General features: G+C 60.2%; 1 protein-coding gene across 1 annotated transcript; it reads left to right on the top strand.

Moving 5' to 3' along the window:
* The first annotated feature begins 355 nt into the window (after positions 1 to 355).
* On the top strand, positions 356 to 22,957 carry LRRN2 (leucine rich repeat neuronal 2). Its single transcript, XM_065698141.1, has 2 exons — positions 356 to 653; positions 20,544 to 22,957. The coding sequence occupies exon 2, from the start codon at positions 20,833 to 20,835 to the stop codon at positions 22,903 to 22,905; it is 2,073 nt and encodes a 690-aa protein (XP_065554213.1). The 5' UTR covers positions 356 to 653; positions 20,544 to 20,832; the 3' UTR covers positions 22,906 to 22,957.
* Positions 22,958 to 23,389: the final 432 nt, after the last annotated feature.

The raw sequence follows: 23,389 nt of genomic DNA, 5'->3' as shown, positions 1-23,389 counted from the left end.
CTTTCCAAAGGCAAAGCGAGTCCTTTGGGTGCTGGTGGGCACCCACAAGCCCACCCTGCTGAGCCTCCCACTTCCCTCCAGACCATGCAGCACCGTGGAAGAACAGCTTGTGGGGAGAGAACGCGAGGATGTGCTGCAGGCGCCGAGGGCTGCGAGCTCAGCCCTTGCCGGAGCTTTTCCTGTCTGGAGCTCGGCAGCAGCATCACCCCGAGCGGCCGGGGGTGCCCCTCGGGTGCTGGGCAGAGCCGTAGGGGTTAAGGGCGCAGCCGGCAGGAGCGGATTCAGGTGGGAGGCTCGTTGTGGCGACAGGAGCCGAGCGAGGAGGAGGAGGAGGGCTGGGAAAGGGAGGGGAGAGGAGGAGGAGGAAGAGGAGGGGGCAGCGTTTGCAGGCAGCGGCTGCAAAGGAGCCGGGCGAGGGGAGGGAGAGGTCTCTCCCCGCTGCCTCCGGAGCTGAGGGCAGCCGCAGGGGCGGCCTCCAGCCCCTTGCTCCCCACCACAAAGGGACAAGGACGGACTCCCCATCACCACCCCCGCCTCGGGCAGGTCCAGCGCTCCCCGGCGCTTTGTCTGCCGGGGGGGCTCTGCGAGACCCAGATGTGCGGGCAGCTGAGGCCGATGCCAGCGGCGCCGGGGGACGGGAGGAGAGCCCAAGGGTAAGTGGGGCTCCAGCCCCAGTGAGCGCTGTCTGGGGGGCGGTGGTGAATCTGGGGGGGGGCTCTGCGACACGGAGCCGCTGCTCGGCAGTTTGCGGGGTCTGGGTTTTGTTTGGGTTCATTTTCTCCTTCTCCTCCCAGAGGAAGGGGCGAGAAATGGTGCGTGTGAGGTGGAAGGGGCGGAAAAGCCGGTACAAAGGGAAAATGCGCCCCGCACCCGTGCGCGCTCCGGGAGGGAGGCAGCCGGGGAGGGAGGTTTCCCTTGGCAGGGACGGGTGCGCGACCCTGGAAACTCTTCTGGGATCGAGTCGATCCCCACCGAGGCACCGGTGGGAGCGTGGGGTGACCGCGACGATGCCGGAGGGGGGGGGATTGAGACGGAAGCGGCTGGGAGCAGCGCCGGGTGCTTTAACCCCTCCGGGGAAGTGTTGAAGGAGCGAAGTTGAGTGCAGAGAAGAGGCTGCGTTAAATAAACCAGCCTGGTCCTTTGGTCTTCCCCCTCCTCCGAAGGGTGATGGCAAAACCCCGGGAGCAGCCGTGTCGTTGTAATGCGCTGGTTCTGACCCCCAGCCCTTCCCGACCCCCTCCTCTATGCGTGCACCCACCTGCACCCCTGGAATCCCTCATCCCTCCGCTGTGGGTGCATGGCTGTGCCCTTGGGAGCAATGGGGATCAGGGCAGGACCCCTGCGCACCCAGTCTGGGAAGGGTGCTCGGGGCTGGGGGACCCTATGGCTCTGTGTGTGGCTGTCCTCCTCTCTCCCCGATGTCTGGGCAGGCACCGGCTCTCCTCACATCCTCTTGCTTCACTCCAGAGCCTGGAAAAATGGATCTGAGGGCTCTCAGCAATGCCCTTTGCCACCCAGGGCTTATCCCAGCCTGGCAGTGAGACCCCAGAGGTAAAAGGAAAAAGGGGGAAGGACCCTTGGAGCAGTGTTTCCCAGGAGGCTTTTGCTGGGAGTTGCAGGCAGATGCTGCTGTCAGCTTTGGGCATGAGGATCTTGTCCCTCAAGCCATGATCTAGCAAGGCTGGGAGGTCAGAACCATGCACAGACGCTGCCTGTCTCGCCCACCTCTTGTTGCCGTGCCGGTGCTGAGCCAGGACCCAGCCCTGCCGTTGCTTTGGGAGTGATCATCCCTGCTCCCGCAGCACGGATGCGGGCAGAGCTCATAGCAAGGCTGAGAAGCAAACATCTTGCTTCTGTCTCTCAAAGCCTGAGCACGGCGCAGCCCTCGGGTGACTGGATGGCTTGCATGGGTGGCTTCATGCAAGTTTCCCAGCGCGCTGACTGCTCCCTGCCATGGGGCTTTAGCTCTTGTGGGTGCCCATCAGTCCCTGGCTCATGTCTGGGATGTGGGGTGCTGTCACCCAGCTCCCACCCTGGCTCCCTGCGCCCCTGGTCCTGCTGGCCCAGCCTCTTTGCTGGGTGCATGGCTCTCCTTTCCCCTTCTATAGGCATTAGGGGCTGGTCTGGCGGGTTGTGGCTGTGCGGGGCAGGGCTGAAGCCCCCATTTGGGGGTGAATCCCTGCTCCTCAGCCATTTTAAACCCCTTCCTTTGGGTGGGACCTTTCTCATCTTCTGCAGTGTAAAACCAGGAGCTCAGCATCAGCTGCCAGGGCTGAGCTGTGCCAACACCCATCGCAGAGCCTGCCAGCTCCCGCTGGTGCAGTGGAAGGGGGTGGTGGGTTAGGCAGGACCGGGAGCTAAACCCATCCCACCGCTTGAGGGGTGCTGGAACACCAGGAATCCTCTTTCCCCACAGCGCTGCACATCAAGCCCTGTAATTGCCTCCGCAGGGAGCCGGGGCAGCCCCTCTGCTCAGTGCTTCAAAGGCGGTGCTGGGGAGGCTCCGGTTCCCAATGGAGCTCCAGCAGCTCGCACCAGATGTGGCTGCTCCTGCTTTGAAGAGCAGCAGAGGGATCGGCCCTGCTCCTTGCTGGAGCTCATTGCTGCCGTTTAGGGATGTGATCCTGAATTTCCTGGCTAGAACACGGGGATGGAGAAAGGTCCAGAGCTCGTTTCAGGAGGGCACCTGAAAGGTGGGGACTCCAGCACCAAACACAGGGCTCTCTCGCTTGCTTTATTCCCAGCAGATGATGAATCACCTAAACCACCTCAGGGCTGGTGCTGGTCACTGAATGCCTCCTCCCTTCTGTCCTAAAAGCTGCCCATGGGATAACATTCCTGTTGGCACGTGGCTTATTTCCTAAAGAGCAGAGGTGGCAGCCCCGGACCCTTGTGATCCCCTCCGTGCACACAGCAACTCACCACCACCCTCCCTTCTTGCTCTCACATCCTTTTGGCCAGGAAACACCTTAAGGGGCTGTTTCACTGCCCTCCACCAAAGGCAAAGTGGGAGGCCCCCGGCACTGAACCCTGACTGCTCTCCCTCTGCTCTGCATGGGGTGGAGGGCACCCCACGGCTCTGGTTTGCCTCCTGGAAATGGAGTTGTTGTTTCCCTCCCCAGCGCTCTGCATCAAAAGCTGCGGCTCTGCCCATCCCCGCCTGGGGAAAGCCACCAGGCAGGGAATGGGAGCTGCTGCCGAGCTCAGTGCTGCCTGCTGCTTGCTGGGAGAAGAGCCTCAGGAGAAACATCACAACTGGATGAGCTGAAAACTTCTCCTTGAGGTGGGAGCCGGGCTCTGTCCGTACGGCCCCGCGCTGGGCTCTGCCTTTCAGCTCAGGCTTTGGTTGCTGATGCTCTTGAGTTATGAACCCAGGACATCTCCTCTTTGCCCTTCTGCCCATGGCCCCCTCCATCCATCCCCACACGCGTCCCTTCCAGCATCCCTCTGTGCTGCACCGGCTGAAATGCCCGACTGTTCCAGGACATCAGCCAGCTCATAGGTGGTGAGGGATACGTGCAGGTTTACTGGCTGTTGAAGGCAGAGAGTATTTTGTGATAAATATATTTATAGTGGGTTTTGTAAGAGGCTGTTCCAGTGAGTGGGTTTTAGGAAGGCGATAAATGGCTGGGAAAACAGCTCTGCTTGCGCCTCGGAGCGGGAGGGAGAGCCCCAGCACCCGCTGTCTTCCCCCTGCCATTATCCATTATGGTGGTGAGCACTTGGGGCTTTTGGATGTGGGAAATGAGGTCCCACAAATGGCACTATCCCCATCAGGGAGGGATGAGGGCACAAGTAACCCCCCAGTCCCCTCGAAGCGTGGAGCCCTTGTGGTGGGTGCTCCCCAGGAACTGTTTGCAAACACGCTGCCGAGCAGGAATTCTGTGTCGGCTCCGCTCGGCGCGTAATGCTGAACAACAAATAAAAACCGGGAAAATTGGGATCCGTTCCCAGACAATTCACAAAGGGCTTTAATTGGGACTTAAGTGGTGCCTAAGTCTGGTGCTGGCTCTGCGCACGGGGGGTGCTTTCCACCCAGACAGGGAAAAGGGACAAACTTAGTCAATAAATTACTTGTGATAAATTATTCACTGGCTCTACTTGGAATTAATGCCAGCTCCCCCCTGCAGCTGCAAAGCACGGCTCCAATGGCTCCTGACCCCATCCAGGCTCCCATCAGCTTTCAGAGCCTATCCCAGGCGCTGTCAGAAAACCCAATTTTGTGGCGTTTATAACCAGCCATAAAACAAATCACTCCGAGATTAAACTCGTGTGTGAGGTCGGAGCTTTGTCCTTCCTGCTGGCCAAAGCCGAGCCTGGGTTTGGGTTCTGGTTTTGCCACTGGGTCCTGGGACACTTCCTGCTTGCTTGGACTGCAAAAGCCTTCGTCAGTGAGGAGTCTGTAACCAGCTACAGGGGGTTCCCATTTGAGCCAGCCTTTCCCAAAGGCAGAGATGAACCAACTCCAGCTCCCTCCTTTGGGGACAGAAAGGAAGAAAGCATCCTTGCCCCAGAGCCCAGGGAAGCTCATCTCTGCTCTGCTCTGTGTTCCAGCAGGACCTTGTGGCTACGGATCAGCAGCCTGGGAACACAGAGGAGAAAATGTAAAGGAGAAAAACCACCTGAAAAGGAAAAACTGGGGGTTTTCTCTATGTGTGCGACATTAAAATGAACCCACTTGGTGTGTGCTGGACCCAGCATTTCCACTGGGGGTTGGTCGGCTGTTACAGTAAGATTATCACATTTAATCAAACGGTTTGGTTGTTCAAACCGCTGTTTGGCAGCACATAATCCCATCCTCTCCCTTGACTGGAAAAGCCCATTTGGACTTTGGACTCCTTGTCCCAAAGAGGATCTGCAGCGTTTGACCCAGCTTCGCAAACCCCCGCGGTCGATCAGGAGCTGCATTTCCCAGTGGAGCTTTTTCTTCCCATGGAAAATCCTGCCGAGTCCTATTTCTGAGTCACTTTCCCAACCTCCCACGTGCTGCCACAGTGCTGGGGCCGGGCACGTTGTCCCGGCGCGGCGCTGGCGCAGGGCTCTGTGCAGCTCCAGCTCGCCCGCACCAAGCTGCAGCCCATGGCTGCTCTGCTTCCCCCCCTGCGGCAGGGCTCATCCCCGCAGCCAGCCCTTGGAAGCACCAAGGAGCAGGTCCAGGGTGGGCTGCGTGGCGATGCTGCTGGGTCGGAGCACTGTGCCCGAGTCCCGCTCCATGCTGGAAGCGCCGTTGTTCTTCCCTTCCCGTGAAGCTGTTGTTGGATAAGGCAGAAGGGTTTCGGTGATGCTCCAGCTTTATGGCTCTTGAATGCTGTTGACTCCCTCTGTGCTGGTTAAACCCTCTTGGGAAGCCGCAGACCCCCTGATCCCCCCTTCCCTGGCCGCTGTTGTGCTCCCTGGCTCAGCAGCCCCACGTTGTGCTTTAGTTCCTGTTTCTAAGGGTGAGGGGCAGGGAAAGCAGCGTGAGGCCAAAGGCAATGGTGGGTGTGCAGGGAAGGGGCGGTGGGCTCTGGCCTCATGGAGCAGCCTCTCCCGGTGCATGGCGTGGGCTGATGCAGATGCTTGATGCCATCTGATTTCTCCTGGTGTCCTTGGTGCGGATGCTCTCCTCGGGCAGCGCCTGGGAATAACTGCGGAGCCGAGTGGTTTCTAAAGCAGGGAGGGGAGAGTTTGCAGCCGGGGTTGATCGGGCTGAGTCCTCCCTGTGCTGGGTTTCACCGAGGAGCAGCTCAGTGTCCCACCAGCACGGCTGGAAGCACGACACGGAAGTGGCACCTCGGACCCCACCGATCGGGGGGTTCACACAACGCCTCTTGCTCCTCTCAGGGCTGTTGTTCTGTGTTTCACTGGTCCTGCCCCCTAAAAGCCATTCCTTCCCAGACCCCGCGGCCCTCCCTGGCCTTCCAGGGAAAAACCAAGCCGTGATTTAGCAAAGGGAAGCACCAGGGATGCTGTTCCCAAAGCTGGATGCATCACAGGGGCACACCCCACTCGCTGCCGAAGGCCCCACACACCCCACTGTGCTGGGGCACAGGCAGCCCCTCATCCCCCTCTCGCCCTCGGGGCTGCAGGCAGCCAGGAATTGCCTCTCCCAAGCCCGTGCTGCTGCAGGATTGCCCCACGGTGCTGCTCGCTGCTCCCCGCAGCAGCCCGGGATGACTAAGAGGCAATGAGCCACTCATCCCCATCGGAAGAGAGCTAATTCTGGGAATAAGCGGGAAGAAAGCTCCCGGGGGGAGATGCTGTGTGTGAATTCAAGACAAGTGGGTGACATTTCCGCCAGTCACGTGCAGCTGCGGGAGGGGGGACACGCGTGGGACTGTCGAGGGCTGTGATTCCCGGCTGATGGAGAGCAGCATCTTCTGCTCTGTCCATGCTCGGAGCTTGTTTCACCCCGTGACAGGCGGCAAGGACAGGGACCAGGTTTTCCTGTTGCATGGCAGACCTGGGAACTGGGGGCTTTGGAATTAGCATGGGAAAGGGGAGCAAAGAGAATCGAGGGTCACTTCTTGGCTCGAAGCTCTGGCTCCAGTGCAGCAATGCCAGGGGCTGGGTCGCCCCAGCTCATCACAGTCTTGGTCCTGCAGGATAATTCCCTCTCCACCAGTAATTCCCTTCTCCCTTCCTCTGCCCCCAGGCTGCCAGCAGCCACTGAGATGATTTTAATTAAAACAAATCCAAGTGGGTTTTGCCAGGAATAAGCCCAATTCCTCACCCGTGAAGGGTTCTTCCATCCCTTGGAGGAACCTGCTCTGGCGGAAGGTGCCTATGGCAGGGGTCCCTTCCAACCCAAACCATTCCATGCTTCATTCTGGGGAGGGACCTTTAGCAGCCACCAAGGGCCCTGAGGTTCCCCTATGGGCAGTGGGACCCCGGTGCAGGAAACTTGGGGATTTGAGGGCTGGGTGTTGGGTCCTTCCCAGGCGTGGGTGCAGTGAGGGATGTGCAGCCCCTTTGGCTCATGGTGCCAGAAGGACCGTCGTGGTTTGGGAGGAATAAACCATGCCCATCCCATTGTAAACCACCTCTGTGGTCTCTTCTGGTGCCAAAGCCCCGCTGCTCCCCAGGGAGGGGCTCAGCACCCACAGGCTCTATAGGGGCAGCGCCATGGAGCCATCCCAACTTCCCAAGCCCTTCCAGCCAGGGGTTCTCTTGGCACACCCAGGGCTTTGCTTCCATCCCCACTGAGCTGCTCCACGCCTGAGGAGGGGGTGCAGCATCCCCAAAGCCGTGCCGACAGTTGCTATGGCAACCGTACATTTTTCTTATGATTCCTAATGACTTATTGCCATTCGCACCAATCTCCAGCTGCCTGTGTGACTGCTGGAGGTTGACTCCTCTCCCTCAGCCCTAAGAGCAGGCACATCCCAAGTGGGGCCAGAGCCTGCGCTGGGCTGGAGGTGCCATTGTGATGCCTCCGGCTTCAGGAGCAGCATCCCTGGTGCTTCCCAGGGAAGATGTCCCCTGGTGAAGATCTGAGCTCTTCCTGGGTGAACCCCAGCACAGGGGCTTCTTGCCTTCACCTGAGGGCCAGGTCCTGATTGCTGGACCTGGGCTTTGGCCCTGGGCTTTCCTCTGTGTGTTGCACAAGAGAAAAAGCATGGAGGGTAAACAGAGACCCAGGGGATAGAGCTACTGGCATGGCCAGGACCAGCTTCATGTCCACCCCTTTAATGTCACTCATGTCCTCCTTCTGGCTGAAACACTGGGCTTGCAATTACTGCTGAATTGCTTAACCCTGAGCAGGAATCTGCGTGCGCTGGAGCTCACATAAAAGCATGGGAAGTCTTGGGAGCTCTCGGGGTCAGTGACAAGCTGCTGCAGCACGGGGGCTGGGGCCTGTCCCCCTTGCCCGATGGGTTGTCACCAGCCTGGATCCGCTCTTGTCCTTGCTTTGTTATTGCTGGAGCTTCCCTCTTCTTCACAGCTCGGCTCTGGATGCAGCACAGGGAAGGGAGAACTGAGCTGTCCCTGGGCATCTGCCAGCCCAGAGGGGTTTGGTGAATCTTCAGGCAGCTCTGGGGTCATCCTGGCAACAGAGCAGAGCTCTTCGGGATGTGGGCTATGGTGGGAAGCAGGACGGGATCCAGGCCTCTGTAGGGCGGGCTCAGCCCCTCCAGAGCATCCCGCATCCACAGGCACCATTGGGATGCTCTGTTGTGTCACTCCATGGGGTCCTCAGGCTCTCAGGAGGTGCTTTATAACTCCAGCCCGTTATCACAGCCACATGACCTAAGGAGGCCTGAATGTGTCAGCAGGATAACAGGGTGCGAGTCCCTGAAATTAGCAATTACCCTGATTTCACAGTGCTCAGAAGCTGCCGCACCCATCCTGACCTTTCTTCTGCTGGAGACCAAAGGGAGCAGAGCTGGGCTCTCCCCCTATTGCATGTGTGATGTGGCCATGTTCTGCACCCATCCACTGCCGTTGCAGTCACCTGCCCATCACTCTGGTGGTACCAAACCCTGTCTGCGGCCCTGCCACCAGTGAGTGTCCCTGCAGGATGTCCCAGGCTCTCTTCGCCCCTGGAAGAGCACTTTAAGCCATGAATGGACAGGAAAGATGGAGCTGAGCCCCAGAGTGCCGGTCCCTGGCTCCCCAGCACTGTCTGTGCAGCGTTCCCTGCCTGCAGCAGGATTGCTGAGCTGGAGAAATACTGTTTCCAACAACAGGCACCTCCAGAGAAATAACAGGAGAGATCCCACCATGGATTAGAGTTTAATTACACCCAGGAATTCATTCCCTTTCTAAAGCCTTGTTTAATAACCTGTTCCTCCCCACACCCCCTCCCCTGCTGAAGGAAGTGTAAAGAGCTGTGATTTATCCCTCTGAAGGGACTAACATCTAAACACTGGGATGGCAAAATGTTTCTTCCTAGCATATCCCAGGGGACATTCTGGAGCAGCTCCTGCCATCCCTGTGCTCCGGACCCAGCATCCTGGGCTGCCATGAGCCACCTTCCCCAGGGCTCCCATTGTCACACTGGGAGTCAGTGCCTTATTCCAGGAATTTTGCCCAGCAGAAGGACATGGATGTGTCCTCCCTGTTCTCTGTCCCCTCTGCCCGTAGCCCTGGTTGGCTTTACAGCTAGTCTGTGCAGCACCACGTGGGTACCAGGGCTCAAAATCCTTTGACATTGCCCAGAGCATCCCCACTCAGAGGATGCTGCCCTTGGCCTTGGTGTGGGTAAATGAAAGGGGGGGAGGGTTCGGGGGCTGCTCTGCAAAAGAGTCAGCCTTAATGGCCACCCCCGGGCTGTGCCGAGGGGTATCCATCCTGCCTGTTTGCAAGTGGGCCTGCCAGGGAATGTCGCCAGCGATGATGCAGCACAGGCAGCATCTGGCCATTGGTCTGCCTGATTTACAGCCTGAGATGCCCACAGACTGGGATGGGGCCCAAGCCTTTTTGCTGGACAGGATGAGAACCCCGGAGTCTCCAAGCAGTCAGGAGCAACACAAAGATGGATGCGTTCCTCTGGGCTTTAACATCTTGAGACGGGAAGGCTCCAAGAGCCTGCTGCAGCTCTAGGCATGCTCCTTGTTTGTCTGATTGAAGAGATGAAGAAATGAATGGAAGAGATCTGAGCATCCCTCTTCACCCGCAGCTCCTCTGCAGGATTGACTTTTCAGGAGGACTCAGCGTCCAGAGCTTCGGAGCTGTCTGCATCCTGTGGATGAGCACATGGGAGATGATTCCTTCGCAACCCCTGTTCCAAATGCTTAACAAGGAGCCGTTTCCCTGCGGCGGTGGCGGCGTTCCCTCCCACCGCAACAATCTGCGGGGTCTTTCCCTGTCTCTGCAACATACAACAGAGGGAAATGGTTTGTCACGGCAATATAGATCATCATTTCCTGGCGTGCACCTGTGTCTCCAGCACACACAGTGCTGCAAGGCACAAACACACAGTTGCAGGGATTAGGAGCTGCTATTGCTGTCATGTCGCAGCTCAACAGGCGCGTACAGCCACAGGAGCTACCACATCCCAGCCCCTGGCAGCAGCCTCGCTCTGTGCCAGCGGGAGCTGCTTGTGGCTCAAATCAGGCTGGGTTTAAGAACGCCCCCGGCTCCTGGGGACCCATCTGCAGGGACAGGAGCTGCAGCCGCTGGGAGATGCTGTGGAGCTGCATCGCTGGCTGAGCGGGACGCAGAGGGGCCGGGCGGGGAGCGGGGGCAGCAGCAGGGCTGTGACGGTGGTACCGTGGTGGGGAACCAGGCTGAGATGTCCGCTGCTCCCACAGAGACGCTCATGAGCCTCGCAGCTGAACGGGGAGATGGGGAAGGCTCCTCTGCTGGGCAGTGATGGAGAGGGGATCGCTGAGGGCACATCACAGCAGATGAGAGCCCGCGGGAGAGCCACGCTCCGGCCTGCACCCCAGGACACGGGGCTGGTGCGAGCCTGGGCTCTGCAGCCCCCCGCAGAGCTGGTGCCCACACGGTGAGCACCGTGGCACACAGGAGCCTGCCAGGAGCCCAGCGGGTGGGAAGCTGGAGCGAAGGCAGGAGCGGGAGGTCTCCGTTTCCGCTGAAACCTGGCACCTTCCCCCTCCCTGGCAGCCCCATTAGCAGCTATAAATACACCCGAGTGCTCACAACACCCTTTCCCGAGCACCCTGGGGATGAGAACCAAGAAGGATGCTCTGAAGGGGGAGGTTGATTGATGGGAGCTGGGCTTGGCGCAGCGCGCTCGGTGCCGGATGGATGCCGGAGCCGCGGCCGCTGCAGCACTCAGCCGCCCCGGTGTGAAGGGAGCTCCCCCCGGCTGGGGGGTGCAGGCAAGGCCCCTGTGCCACAGTGCAAGGTGAGGACCATGGGTGCTGTGGAGGCAGCAGGTCCAGCACTGCTGTGCCATAGAGCCGGGAGTAACACAGGGTGAGCCCAATGAGGGACTCTGGGGGTCTGGCAGCCCCTGGGCTGGTGATGCCCAGCAGTGCAGCCTGCATTCCTGACTGGAACTCCCCTTCCTCAGCAGGATCCAAAGCCAGCCCACCTGGGACTTGGAACAACGAATTCCCCCGCTGTGCACACAATCAGGTTCTGAAGAGAACAATTAACTGGTCACAAATTGTAATTGTCATCTCACTTCTGATTTTAATTTGCCCTAATGAAGGCTAAGTGATTCCGTCTCGCTCTTCCTCCCACGGCCCCACAGCCCTCGGGCATCCCTGCCTACAGCAGGGCCCTTCCTGGGCTGAAGAGTGCTGGGGGAAGCCAAGGAAAGCCATTAATCCCTATTGAGGGCTGCTTGGTTTCAGATCTCATGGCCAATAAAAGTTGTTTTTAAGGGAATTGGCTGCCTGTGTCCGTGCATTCTGGTTTGTCACAGCCCCTTTGCCTCTCACACTTGCCCTTTGATGCAGGGGCTGTCACTCAATCTTCATCTAAAACAACGTGGGTTTGCTCCCCCTTCCTGGCTTTAACTCGCCGCTGCTTGTAGGTGTCTGCCTGCCCCCTGCTCCCCCCACCCCATCCCCACCTCCCCGGCACATCGGAACCCGCAGCACCTCTTACACCTCTCTGTGGTCTCTGATGAATTCACGGCCTCACCGAACTGCCTTTCACTTTAATACTTCATTGAGATTGAAGAAGGTGGTTGCTGGGGCTCGAATACCAAGCGGGGCTCCGGTGGAGCTCAGGTCGGAAGCTCCCTGATGCCAGAGGAGCAAAACCATCCAAGTTTGGTGAACTTTGTGTAACTCCCAAGCCTCGCAGCCTCCCTTCCCCTCTTCCTCAACAGGAAGCGGATGCAGGAGCTGTCACTGGGATACAGCAGCCCCAGGCGCTGGATCTGTTCACACATCGCATCCTCCACCGCCGAGAAGCCCGGGCCCGGGCCCCTCCTGCTCTGCAGGTTCTGTGCTTCACTGAGCGCAGGGCAAAGCGACAGGCAGGGAGCAGGCGCTGCGCCATGGTCTGCACAGCTTCCCCCCCGCCGGCACCAAGGGCAGGGTGATCCTAACACAAGCACTAAGGAGAGGGCTCCTTCGCCCTGAGCATCCTCTGGGGTGAAGCACTGCAGCTCTGTAACAGCAGCAATTAAAACTGCAGAGGGAATGAGGCGCTGGCAGGCAGTGATCACCCGGCCTGGAGCAGGAGCTCTGGTAGCTTTGTTTTAAAGGGGAATGGACTTTCTGCGACCCTTGGATGGATGGAAACCTGGTTTCAGAACTTCTCCAAACCCCATCAGGTTGAGTGGCCTCGAGCCCCACGCTGGGACGCGGCTGCTCTGCTGCCTCACCCCATCAAAAGCAGCAGGCAGGGAGCTGAGAGCCGGAGCAGGGCACGTCCCTCCTGTGGTGCTGTCCCCAGAGCTGGATGCAGGATGGGGGGGGTCTCCCCTCCCTCATGCTCTGGGGATGCAGCCCCGCATCCCCCCTAAGCTGCCCCCAGCAGCAGTGCCCACTCGGCACAGGCAGCTCGGGGTCACCAGCGCTTGTCCCGCTGTCGCCGGATGGGGACCGGCAGCTCCTGGAGCTGTCACTCAGCGCTGGGCTGGCAGCAATCACAATGGTGGGGCCTCATCAGGACCAGGAGGAGCCCGTTAGAGCCTATTTAATTGGTCGGGTCCTGTGCGGTGCTGAGTGATGGTGCTTGGCTGGGGAGGCTGGGGAGGGGGAGCTCTGTGCTCATTAAGCCCCAGGTTAACCGCTGCAGGTGTTTTGTTCGGCAGCTCTGGGGGAGCTGGGACTTCCCTCTGCTGTTCTTAGAGCTCTTCCCTGCAGTGGGGCCATTCTGGGGAGCCTTGGGGCTGTAAATCTGCACCCTCAGAGGAGCCTGGCCCCATCTTTGTCCCCACAGCAGCGTCTGTTTGAGCTCTTCCCTCCCGTCCCTACCCTGCTTGGTGCAAACACCCTGGAGGTGGCTGCAGAGGAGGCGCAGGAAAGGTAAAGTCCTTTATTGTGCTCCATGCTGTGCAGAGGAACACTTGCTGTGGTGCTGCTGCTGCTGTGGGTTCCTGCTTGAAAATGGTTCTTGCCTTTCCCTTCTCTCTCAGTGCACAGGCACACACGCGCCTGCAGCCTGTGTCAGGCTTATCTGGCTTTTTACAGCCCTTCTATATACCCGTAATGACACATCTGAAAGCTGCTCTGAAAACAGCCCCTCTCCCTCCTCCTGCGCCGGAAAGGGATAAAGATCCACTCAGAGCTCAGTCATGCGGAGAGCAGCTTCTGTGCCTGTTTGGAAAGCAGTGTTCTGTCAGTTCCTTCCGAGACAAGGCTGTGGCAGCTTGTCTGTGTCCTGTCCCCCCCTGCCTGCCCGTGCAGCTCAGGTACCCTGACTGCAGCAGCACCCCCCCAGGGATGCAGCCCCCAGGGATGTACCCACTGGATGCGTGTGTGCTCCTGCCCACCTCTGCCATGGGGGATGCTGCATCTCCAGGCTCTGGGTTGAGTCTGGAAGGGGAATCTGGGCTGTGCCTTAGCAAAGCTTTGCTTCTAGAGAGAGGCCACGGCCTCTTTCCCTCCGATCCTATGGACTCAGCCGTCACTGTGCCAAGTTGTCCTGCTGCCAAGCTGGGGACCCTTAAGTAGGTGGGACAGGGGCAGCAAATGTTCCCAATCCTCCTCCTGTCCCTATCTGGGGTTTATCATTATTATTTCAGTTTCGCTCCCCTTTGAATGACAACTCTCTCAAAACAGCTCATTTGGAAATGTCAGGTCCGTTCTTGCTAAGTCATCAGTCACTGTGATCGGTGCTGACAGATGCCCTGCAACAGTGCTGCGGTATCTAATATACTGAGCTGCAGTCCTTTGTAATATCACATTAGTTTATTTATACAGCATGGCATGAAATCTCTCCTTTAGCAAAGGGGGAGGGAGGGGGGATTAACCCTTCCAGCAAGGTTTCCATCTCTGCGTGTTCCACATGGGAAGCCAGGGTTTAGTGTGGCATTTCCATCACTTAAAGCTCCTCAGGTCACTGGAGTTGAAGCAACTGCAACATCCCGGATCATGGTTCTCTGTAGTAGCACTGGCCTGGTGAGAACGGCCACTGGACTTCGCTCCTCACTCATGTCCTTGTGCACAAGTGGGATGTGCTGCATCCTGGCAGCCGGCAGCCAGCATCCTGGGCAGCCCCATTGCCTTCCCTCCACATTTGGACTCTATGGCAGGCGTAGGGGTGGTGCTGTAGGCTCCCCCTTTGACTTCCCTTGTATTTATGCAGTGCTTGGCCCAGTGCAGACCATGGCTCCTTGGCATCCTGCCTCCTCTTGCTCTTGGGGAGCAACCGTGGTCCCCAGGAGCAGGATGGCAAAGCCCACCCTGAGAGCTGCTTCCCTGCAGCCCCTCATCTGCATCACGGAGCCTTGGTTTGCTCTCATTAACGTGTCTGTGAGTGCCTGATGTGTGAAATATCCTTGTTATTGGCTGGGATTGGCAGGGCCATCTGGGAATCACATCTGCTCCGCTCCCCAGGCCGGGGCTCTCCGCACGAGCCTCTGTTGGTCTTGCTCAGTTTCTGGCTTGCAGCGAGCAAAGGGCTCGGGCTCAGCTCATGGACGTGCTCCTGCAGCCAGGAACCATGAGTGGGACGAGCCGCAGTGTCGTCCATGGGTGCCTCCATCCCTGCGGTGTCACCCATGGGTGCCTGCATCCCTGCGGTCCCACCAGGCAAAGCAGGTAGAGATTTCTGCTGGAGCAGGGCTGGGGCTCGTGCCTCCAGGGCTGGGGATTCCCTGGATTCCCCTGCCTCCAGGGCAGTTCTGAACTATGGGAGCTGTTCCCAGAGTGCAGAGGAGCTCAGCAGGGCTGGGATGTTCCCCCTGCCACCAAGAGCAATGCCCTCGCCCCCCAGCATGAGCCACACTGGAAGGTTTTGGCTTGGAAAGCACCAGCAGAGCCCACAGGGAACTTTGCACCAGGTGGTGCTCTCTGTGGCATTGACCTCGTTTGAATCTGCTCAGCTTTGGCACTGCTGCTTTGTGTCCCTGCTGCTTTGCACCAGCCAGGATGTGGCTCTGGCCACCTCCATCCTGCAGGGAGATGCTCACGGTGCTGCGTGTATGGGTCAGGAATGCAGGGACCCCACAGTGCGCCATTCCCTGTGCTTGCTCAGCATCTGTGCTGGTGGAGGGACCAGCGCCGGTCCTGGTTGGCAGGTCTGTGGTGGGCTCATTAGGAAAGACCTGGAGGTGTTTTCCAGACACTTCAAGAGCTCACCTGAATTATTGAACACTTTGCTCTGCAGCCAGTGGGGAGGAGGAACCGGGAGAGCTCATTACTGGGCTGGGAAGGGCTCTCGGCCACGGCGTGGTGGTGCCAGCACGGACCCCGCTGCTGGGCACGCTGCTCTGCGCAAGGGAGACGGGTTCTGTGCCTCCGACCTGGGCCGCGTGGAGCTGAGCCTGGCCAGGAAGGTCCTAGGAGGTGGTGCCTGTGAGCTGGTGGTGGCTGCAGCGCTGGCGGTGGGAGTGAAGCACAGCAGATGAGGGTGTTGAATGGGTTCAGGATGCTCGGGGCATCCTGCCCTGCTGCGACCCCTCTGTGGGTGCTGGGGCTTGGCACATGGAGCTCCCCACCTGCCTGACTGGGACCTCACTGGTCACAGACAGCGTTTTCCAAAGCCCCTGGGTGCTTAAGGAGGCAAATGCCATTTGAAACCCTGCGCTGAGTTCTCGGAGGCTCAGCAATGGCTTTTGCATCGGAAGAGCTCTGAATTAGCTGTTCCCACTCAGGAAGAAGATCCTGGAGATAGCTCTGGAAGCAGTGGCTCGGTCGGGAAGGGCACTTGGCAGGTGCGGGATTATCAGGGAATAGATAAAGCAGCAGAGCAAAGGCAGTGATGGGAGCAGAGCCTGCAGGCTCCCCTGCCGTGGTTTGGGGTCACAGGGGGGGCTGGCTCCCACCCCAGCACCCTCCTTGCCACGGTGCGGGGCCACAGTCCCAGCGCTGCTCCCCAGTGGGAGCCTGTGGCACCAACTGCTGCTGCCAGGGAGGAAGGGAAGGGGCAAGGAGGAAGATGAGGAGAAGGGAAGAGCCCTGGGGGTGAGGCCCATGAGGCATAAACCCCCGGAAAGCCTCGGCTCCGCTGTGGGAGCTGGGCTCTGGAGAAGCTGCTCCGCAGGGACCCCAGCTCCCTCCTGAGGATCCCTGGCCACAAGGCACCGGGTGTCCCAGCAGGATGGAGCCGTGTTTATTCCTAGGCAATGAGTATGGGACAAAAAGCAGCTGCGTGGGCAGTTTGTGACTGAGCAAAGCCAAATCCTGCGTATTCCAGGCTGGAGGCTGTGCTGGAAGATGGCAGCAGCATCTCTGGGAAGCCATAGGAACCTGTGGGAGCATTTTGGAGGCAGGCAGAGCCACTGCAACCCTTCCAAAGCCTGGAAGCAACAGAAGAGCAACAACAGGCTTATTTCCCAGCCTTCCTCATTAAAAACCATCCAAAGGGAAGGAGAGAAGCATCCAGATAAGAAGCTCCCGCATGAGGCTCTGGCAGATGGGCTCGATAGCGAGGTGCAGGCAGCGGGTTGCTTTGCACGCTCCCGGCAGCTCTTTATCTCCTGGCTGCCTCCTCGACAAGCAGAAATGATGCTCTCGCTCTCCCTGCCAGCAGAGCTGCAGGAGGAGGCCACAGGCAGCATCCCTGGGTCTCTGCGCAGGGGTTCCCCATGCTCCACGCTGGTTTGCTTTAACCAGGGGGGAAGCTGCAGGAAGGGCACAGCCTCCCTCGCTGGAAGCAGCAGCAGAGCCGTGCAATGCATCCGGATCTAATGAACGGCCTCAAACAGACAAAGTTTCTCCCCTTGCAGCCGCTGAATGAAGCTGCCTGGCGCTGTGCGCGGCCGCAGCACGCCGGGGGTGCGGAGCAGGGTGTTGCCATGGTGCGGGGCTGCGCTGGAGCATACAGATGAGGGATGCTGCTGGGTGCCGGGGGAGCCGTTGCCACGTTACGGGCGGGATTCGGTGTCTCTCCTTTATCTTGGGCTGGTTCCTGGGGTGTGAGGTGGGGGCAGAGCTCCCGGTGCCGGGCTCTGTGCTCCGAGCAGAGGAAACGCTTTTCCACCCCGGCGCTTTGAAGGTGCTTGCACAGAGATCGGAGCGACCGGGAAACGTCCCAGGGCCCTTTCATCGGAGGAAGAGGGGGATGTGTTTGGCTTCCAACAAGCACTTGCTTTGCCACTGCCTTGAATTGCCAGGTTTGTGAGGGCTTGCGAAGAGCAAGCCTGAACTGTTTTGCCACAGTCCCTGCGTGGATCTGAGAGGGGGATGAGCCCAGAAACCCTGACCCACAGGTTACCCTGCCCATGCCTTTGCATGGAGCAGTTTCCCATCAGCAGCAAGGGCGAATCAAAGCCCAGGGCACAGGAGAGCAGTGCTCAGCCAAGCCTCCACTAAGGCCTTCAGCTGCATTGAACCCTCTGGTGTTCCAGGGTGTATGGGATTGAATGATCCCTTGTGGGGATGAGAATGGCTTTGCCCTACTGTAACTGCACTTGGAGATCTGGTGGGCTGGATCCTGCCCTGTGGTGAGGAGCCAGTGACAAAGATCCAGGGACAGGCGCTGATGGGGACCAGGATTTAATGCAGCATCTCCCTTCAGACAGATGATGTAGGAGTGTTTCTGGTAACAGCAGTGTCCCCTACTTCTAACTTTTACAAGTAATTGATACAGAACTCTATTTAGTTCCTGCTTTTATCACCTATAAGGGTGAAGCTTTTACACAAATGTTTAAATGGGGGAGATGTGACCTCAGCCTGCGGACAAACCTTGCTCTGTGCCATCACAGAAGGTCCTGATCTAAGAGCAGCCAGGGCTGAGAGGTGAGATGGGGGCACGGTGGGGCTGTGCCGCTTGGCCTCGTGTTGTCTCAGTGTGCAGAGGGGCTGGACCGGCAGCGTGTGCGTGTCTGTGGCTGTGAAGGACGCGATGCCCAGGTCATCCTCATCCTCCCATCCTGGCATCCTGCACTTCCTCCTTCTCCCGCGGGCTGGAGCAGGCCCGAGCTGTGCCACGGGCAAAAGGGGGAGGGTTTTCCCTCAGCATCCATCCACCAGGGCCCGTGACAGGGACGCGAAGGCTCAACAGGCGCGCGGGGAGCGATGGGCACGGCTCCGGCTGCGCAGAGCCGTCCCCCGGGGGCTCGGCAGGAGGGGCCGGAGTCGCTGCCCCCCGTGGGGACACGAGAGCTGCTGGTGCAGAGGAGCCGCGGGCAGAGCGGGGTCCCCCTGAGGGTGCCGGGCGCCCATTGTCTCCCGCCCGGCAGCGCCCGATGGGAGCATCCGGCTCTGCTGGCGCAGGAAGGGAGAGGGGAGGGCAGGAGCGCCCCGGGCTGAGCTGCAGCCGTTCATCCCCAGAGCCGGGCTATGGGGCAGGTGACAGAGGGAGAGAGGCAGCGGGGGAGAGCTCCGAGACCAAGGCTGCTTCCACCGGGTGATTCATCTCCGGGCGCCCTCCAGCAAACCTGCTGATAAAAGACTCTTCCCTTCCCTGGCTCCGTCAATTCTCCTTCTCGGTGCTTTTCGGGTTGTGTTTTTCCTTATATACCCTTTCCTTGGGTCTCTGCTGACTGCTCCTGCAGCTGCACACCCCCTCTCTCCCACACTCCCCATCTCATCTCCTGGTGGTCTCTGTCCCATTCCTTCTCCTCACCTCTGCTCCTCTTTCCTTACCTCCTCGTAGCACTTTCATTCCCCCTTATTTCTTTTCCTTCCACATTTCTCCACTGTCTCCCCCTCTCCATCCCTGAGCACACCTGCTTGGAAAGGAAAGAGATTCCCCATCAGCGAGTAACACCACAGACGATATCATGGCAAACTCAGGCTGGTGCCACGCGGAGCCTGGCCCCAGGCACTTAGTGCCTCATTTCCCCAGGTAAAACCCTCACCGAAGGCACACTGGGGCTCCAGCACCTTCGCAATCCCACTTGGCAGCGAGCTGCATGGAAAGGAGATGGGAGAAACCCAGCCTTGAGGGTAGAAGGCACAGAAATGCCTTGGAGAGGTGAAGGGGTTGGGTACACGCTGGGGAAGCAGGGAAGAGCCAAGTCACATCCCTGGGGTGGAGATCAGGGGAAGAAAAGGCATCAGGGGGTATTTTCCACTTCCCCATGTGCTGGGGCACCACAGGGAATGTTCCAACACCCCCCGGAGCTGTATTTTTGGTACAAAACAGCAGAAGCAGAAGAGCAGAAGCTTCACCCATCTCCTGCTGTCACTGTCACCGAGCCCACGCCAAGGAAGAGCCCGGAATAGCAGCCGGGGGCTGGTGGGGAGCTGGGACGTGGAAGCTCTCCAGGGCCCAGACAGGGTGTCCTGGTCCCACCTCACCCCAGCAGCCCTCCCGCTCTGCCCCTGCCTCCTCCTGGCTACTCCAAGGCAGCGGCTCTGCTGCCTGCCCCGGCCCCGTGGCTCTATTCGTTAGCCTCAGGTCTCAGTCCCGCTCTTCCCTGCCTTGCTCTGAGTCTGTTTGGGGAGAAACCGAGGGTTTACGTGGGGTCAGCTCCATCCTCCTGAGCTCCGCCCTGCCTGGACCCTGTGCCGCAGGGTTTGAAAGCGGGTGCTTCAAGCCCCAAGGAAACAACCCCCCCGCCCCTCCGTGTCACGGGTTTGGGGAGAAAAGGCCCTGCAATACTGCGTGGCCGGAGCGATTCGCAGCCGCAGCGGCGCCCGCGCACTCACGGACAAAGCCGTGGGTCCGTCAGGAGGATGCAGGAGCCGACAGAGCCTTCCCCTGCTTCAACGCTGCTTCTCCAGGAGACGCTTTGAAAGCCGATGCCCCCGCAGCAGGGGATGCGCGGGATCGATCCTGGCGAGAGGCGCGGATGGGGCGGTGCTGAGCAGCCGTTGGTTGGAAGCCCTTTCCAGGGAGAGCAAGAGGGGATGAAACAGAGGTGCCGGGAGAGGAGCGTTCCTTCCCCATCCCGCCTGGGTTTGGTGCTTTCCCTCCTGCTGCGGGAGAGGCTTTTAAGCCGGGAGAAGCTTTGGGGCTTGGTTTGATTTGTGTCAGCCTGGGTCAGGGGAGCCACAGCGCGTCAAGGAACCGAAGGTGGGGCGGTGGCAGGCTCCTGTGAGCCCCATGGCTGAGGGATGGGAGGTGCTGGGGGGCTCCTTCCCACCCCAGCCCCTCCCCAAACACCCCACAGAGGACCCCTGACCCCTTTTCCCTGGAAAGGGTGCGAGGAAATGGGGCAGAGCCGGAGCTGCACCCAGCACGGGGCTGGGGGGGAGTTAAGGGGCTTCTCCATTCCCCAGGAGCTTCGAGTGAGCCCAATCAGTTTCCTGCTCCCAGGAAACTGCCCCCACCTTGGGCCAGTGCTTTAGAAGGATCTGGGGGGCTTTGTCCTGGGGGGGGTTTGGGTGTTTGCCCTGGGTGCTGCAGCTCCACCGTGCAGGGGTTGTGCCTGCTCACCTGCTGGTGGCCTTGGGCAGAGCATCTGTGGGCCGGTCGCACTCAAAGCCTCTGGGACAGGAGGGCATGGCTAATGCCATGGGTATGAAACAGATCGGATGGAGGTGCTGGTCTGTGCTGAGGCTGGGCTGGGTGTTGGGGGGGCTTTGCCACACGCATGAGGTCTCCTCTGACACAATTTGTTGTGGGGCCTCTTTCAGGAATGACCTCGAGGAGGAGCCCAAAGGATGCAGCCGGCTGTGAAGATGAACCATTTGGGGAGGAAGAGGAGGCGAAGCTCTGAGTGAAGGCTCCAGCCCTGGTTGTGATGTGCTCTGGGTGGGGGGGGCCAGGCCGGGCAGCCGGCAGCAGGGGCTGATCCTGCCCGGGGCTCGCATGGAGCATCCCCTGCCGCGGATGCTGCTTCCCCCCTGCTCTTGCCCCATGCCCCGCTCCGGCGCTGCCCTGTGAGCGCTCCTGCCCGGGGGGAGCTGGTCCCGCCAGCCAAACATGAGACGCTTCCCAAGCAGCTCGCTCCTGCTCTGCGCGGTGGCCGCCGCCGCCGCCATCCCCATCGTGCCCTGGAAGGTGAAATGCCCCCCGCAGTGCGTGTGCCAGATCAGGCCCTGGTACACCCCCCGCTCCGTGTACCGCGAGGCGGCCACCGTGGACTGCAATGACCTCTTCATCCCTGCCGTGCCCCGGGACCTGCCCGAGGGCACCCAGACCCTGCTCCTGCAGAGCAACAACATCGCCCGGCTGGAGCAGGGGGAGCTGGGCCACCTCCGGAACCTCTCGGAGCTGGACCTGTCGCAGAACAGCTTCTCTGACGTGCGGGACTTCGGCCTCCGGAGCATGCCCCAGCTGCTCAGCCTGCACCTGGAGGAGAACCGGCTCTCCCAGCTGCCCGACGGCAGCTTCCCGGGGCTGGGCAACCTGCAGGAGCTGTACCTGAACCACAACCAGCTCCGCAGCATCGCGCCCCGCGCCTTCGCCGGGCTCGGCAGCCTCCTGCGCCTCCACCTCAACTCCAACCTGCTGCGGGCGGTCGACAGCCGCTGGTTCCAGACGCTGCCCAGCCTGGAGATCCTCATGATCGGAGGGAACAGGGTGGATGCGATCCTGGATATGAACTTCAGGCCCTTGGCCAACCTGCGGAGCCTGGTTTTGGCCGGGATGCACCTGAGGGAGATCTCGGATTATGCGCTGGAGGGGCTGCGGAGCCTCGAGAGCCTCTCCTTCTATGACAACAAGCTGGTGGACGTCCCCAAGCGGGCGCTGCAGCAAGTTCCTGGCCTCAAGTTCCTGGATCTGAACAAAAACCCATTGCAAAGGGTCAAGCAAAGCGACTTCATGAACATGCTGCACCTCAAGGAGCTGGGGCTCAACAACATGGAGGAGCTGGTGTCCATAGACCAGTTTGCCTTGATCAACCTCCCCGAGCTGACCAAGCTGGATGTGACCAACAACCCCAAGCTGTCCTTCATCCACCCCAACGCGTTCCACCACCTTCCCCAGCTGGAAACCCTCATGCTCAACAACAACGCCCTAAGTGCCTTGCATAAGCAGACGGTGGAGTCCCTGCCCAACCTGCAGGAGATCAGCATCCACAGCAACCCCATCCGCTGCGACTGCGTCATCCGCTGGGTCAACAGCACGGAAAACCACATCCGCTTCATCGAGCCCCAGTCCACGCTGTGCGCGGAGCCCCTGGACCTCAAGAGGAGGCACATCCGGGACGTGCCCTTCCGGGAGATGACGGACCAGTGCCTGCCGCTCATCTCCACCAAGAGCTTCCCCTCCCGCCTGGAGGCGGCCGATGGTGACAACGTCTCCTTGCATTGCCGAGCTCTGGCAGAGCCCGACCCGGAGATCTACTGGGTCACCCCTTCGGGGGTGAAGCTGCTCCCCTACGCGGAAGAGGGGCGGTACCGGGTGCATCCTGAAGGGACGCTGGAGATCCGCGGGGTCTCGGCTCGCGAGGCCGGGCTCTACACGTGCGTGGCTCACAACCTCGTCGGGGCAGACACCAAGAGCATCAGCATCACGGTCAACCACTCCTTCCCGCTCAGCGAGGACAGCCTGGAGCTGGTGGTGGCGGACGTCCAGGCCTACCACGTCCTGGTTGCCTGGAAGCCGCATCTCAACACCGTCTCCTCCAACCTCACCTGGTCCAGCTTCTTGCTGAGCTCCAACCTGGACACGACCAACGTGGCGCGGATCCCCACGGGCACCCACATGTACAACATCACCCGGCTCCACCAGGACACCGAGTACTGGGCTTGCCTCCACGTGGCCTTTGTAGACTTGCAGACCAAGGTGGCTTGTGTGAGCGCCAGGACTAAGGAGGCTGCCCCACGCTACCTGCTCCTGGGGGGCAGGCGGAGCATCCTGATGGTGCTGGTGCTCTGCCTCCTGCTCCTCGCTGCCGGCCTCGTGGCTCGCTACGGCGCCGGGGCAGCGCCGCGGGGGGCCATGGCCATGCGCGTGGTCTACCCCCCCTTCAGCCAGCCCTGGGCTCGGGGGCAGCGCGGGGGGCAGCTCCTGGCTGTGGAGGTGCAGGCAGCCCCCCCGGACTGCTGAGGGCTGCTGCGGGGCTGCTGCGGGGCTGCTGTGGGGCTGCTGTGGGGCTGCTGTGGGGCTGGGGGTTGCTGGGGGGGGCTGGGGGGGGCAGGGAGGGAGAAACTATTTTGTACCAAAAACCCCTGAACTGAACAAACCCCCGGGAATCCCATGGATGCGACCTCGGGTCGGTGGGGGAGCAGCGGCGCTGCCCGCGGGGCTGGCACTGCCGGGATCCATGCGCAGGGTCTGGATCTGGGCACGGCTCCGGAGCAGCCGGGGGGGCTCAGCGGGGCCTGAGGGGACGATGCCCTGAGCGGTCGAAGAGCCATACGGGTGATCAGAGGATCACCCCTTCCGTCCCACGTCCCCTGGCACCACAGACACTGCAGCGGCCTCGGCTCCTCCGCTGGACACTCCCTGGTTTGGAAATACAAAAAGGCCTTTTCCTTCGGGATCCGTCTCCTCTTTGTTCCTTTTTTGGGTTGTTTTTTGAGCATTGAGA

This window comes from Lathamus discolor, chromosome 19, assembly GCF_037157495.1.
Source record: "Lathamus discolor isolate bLatDis1 chromosome 19, bLatDis1.hap1, whole genome shotgun sequence".
NCBI classification, from domain to species: domain Eukaryota; kingdom Metazoa; phylum Chordata; class Aves; order Psittaciformes; family Psittacidae; genus Lathamus; species Lathamus discolor.
Note: the sequence above shows the minus strand (reverse complement) of the source record. Positions and strands in the feature narration are given on the sequence as shown.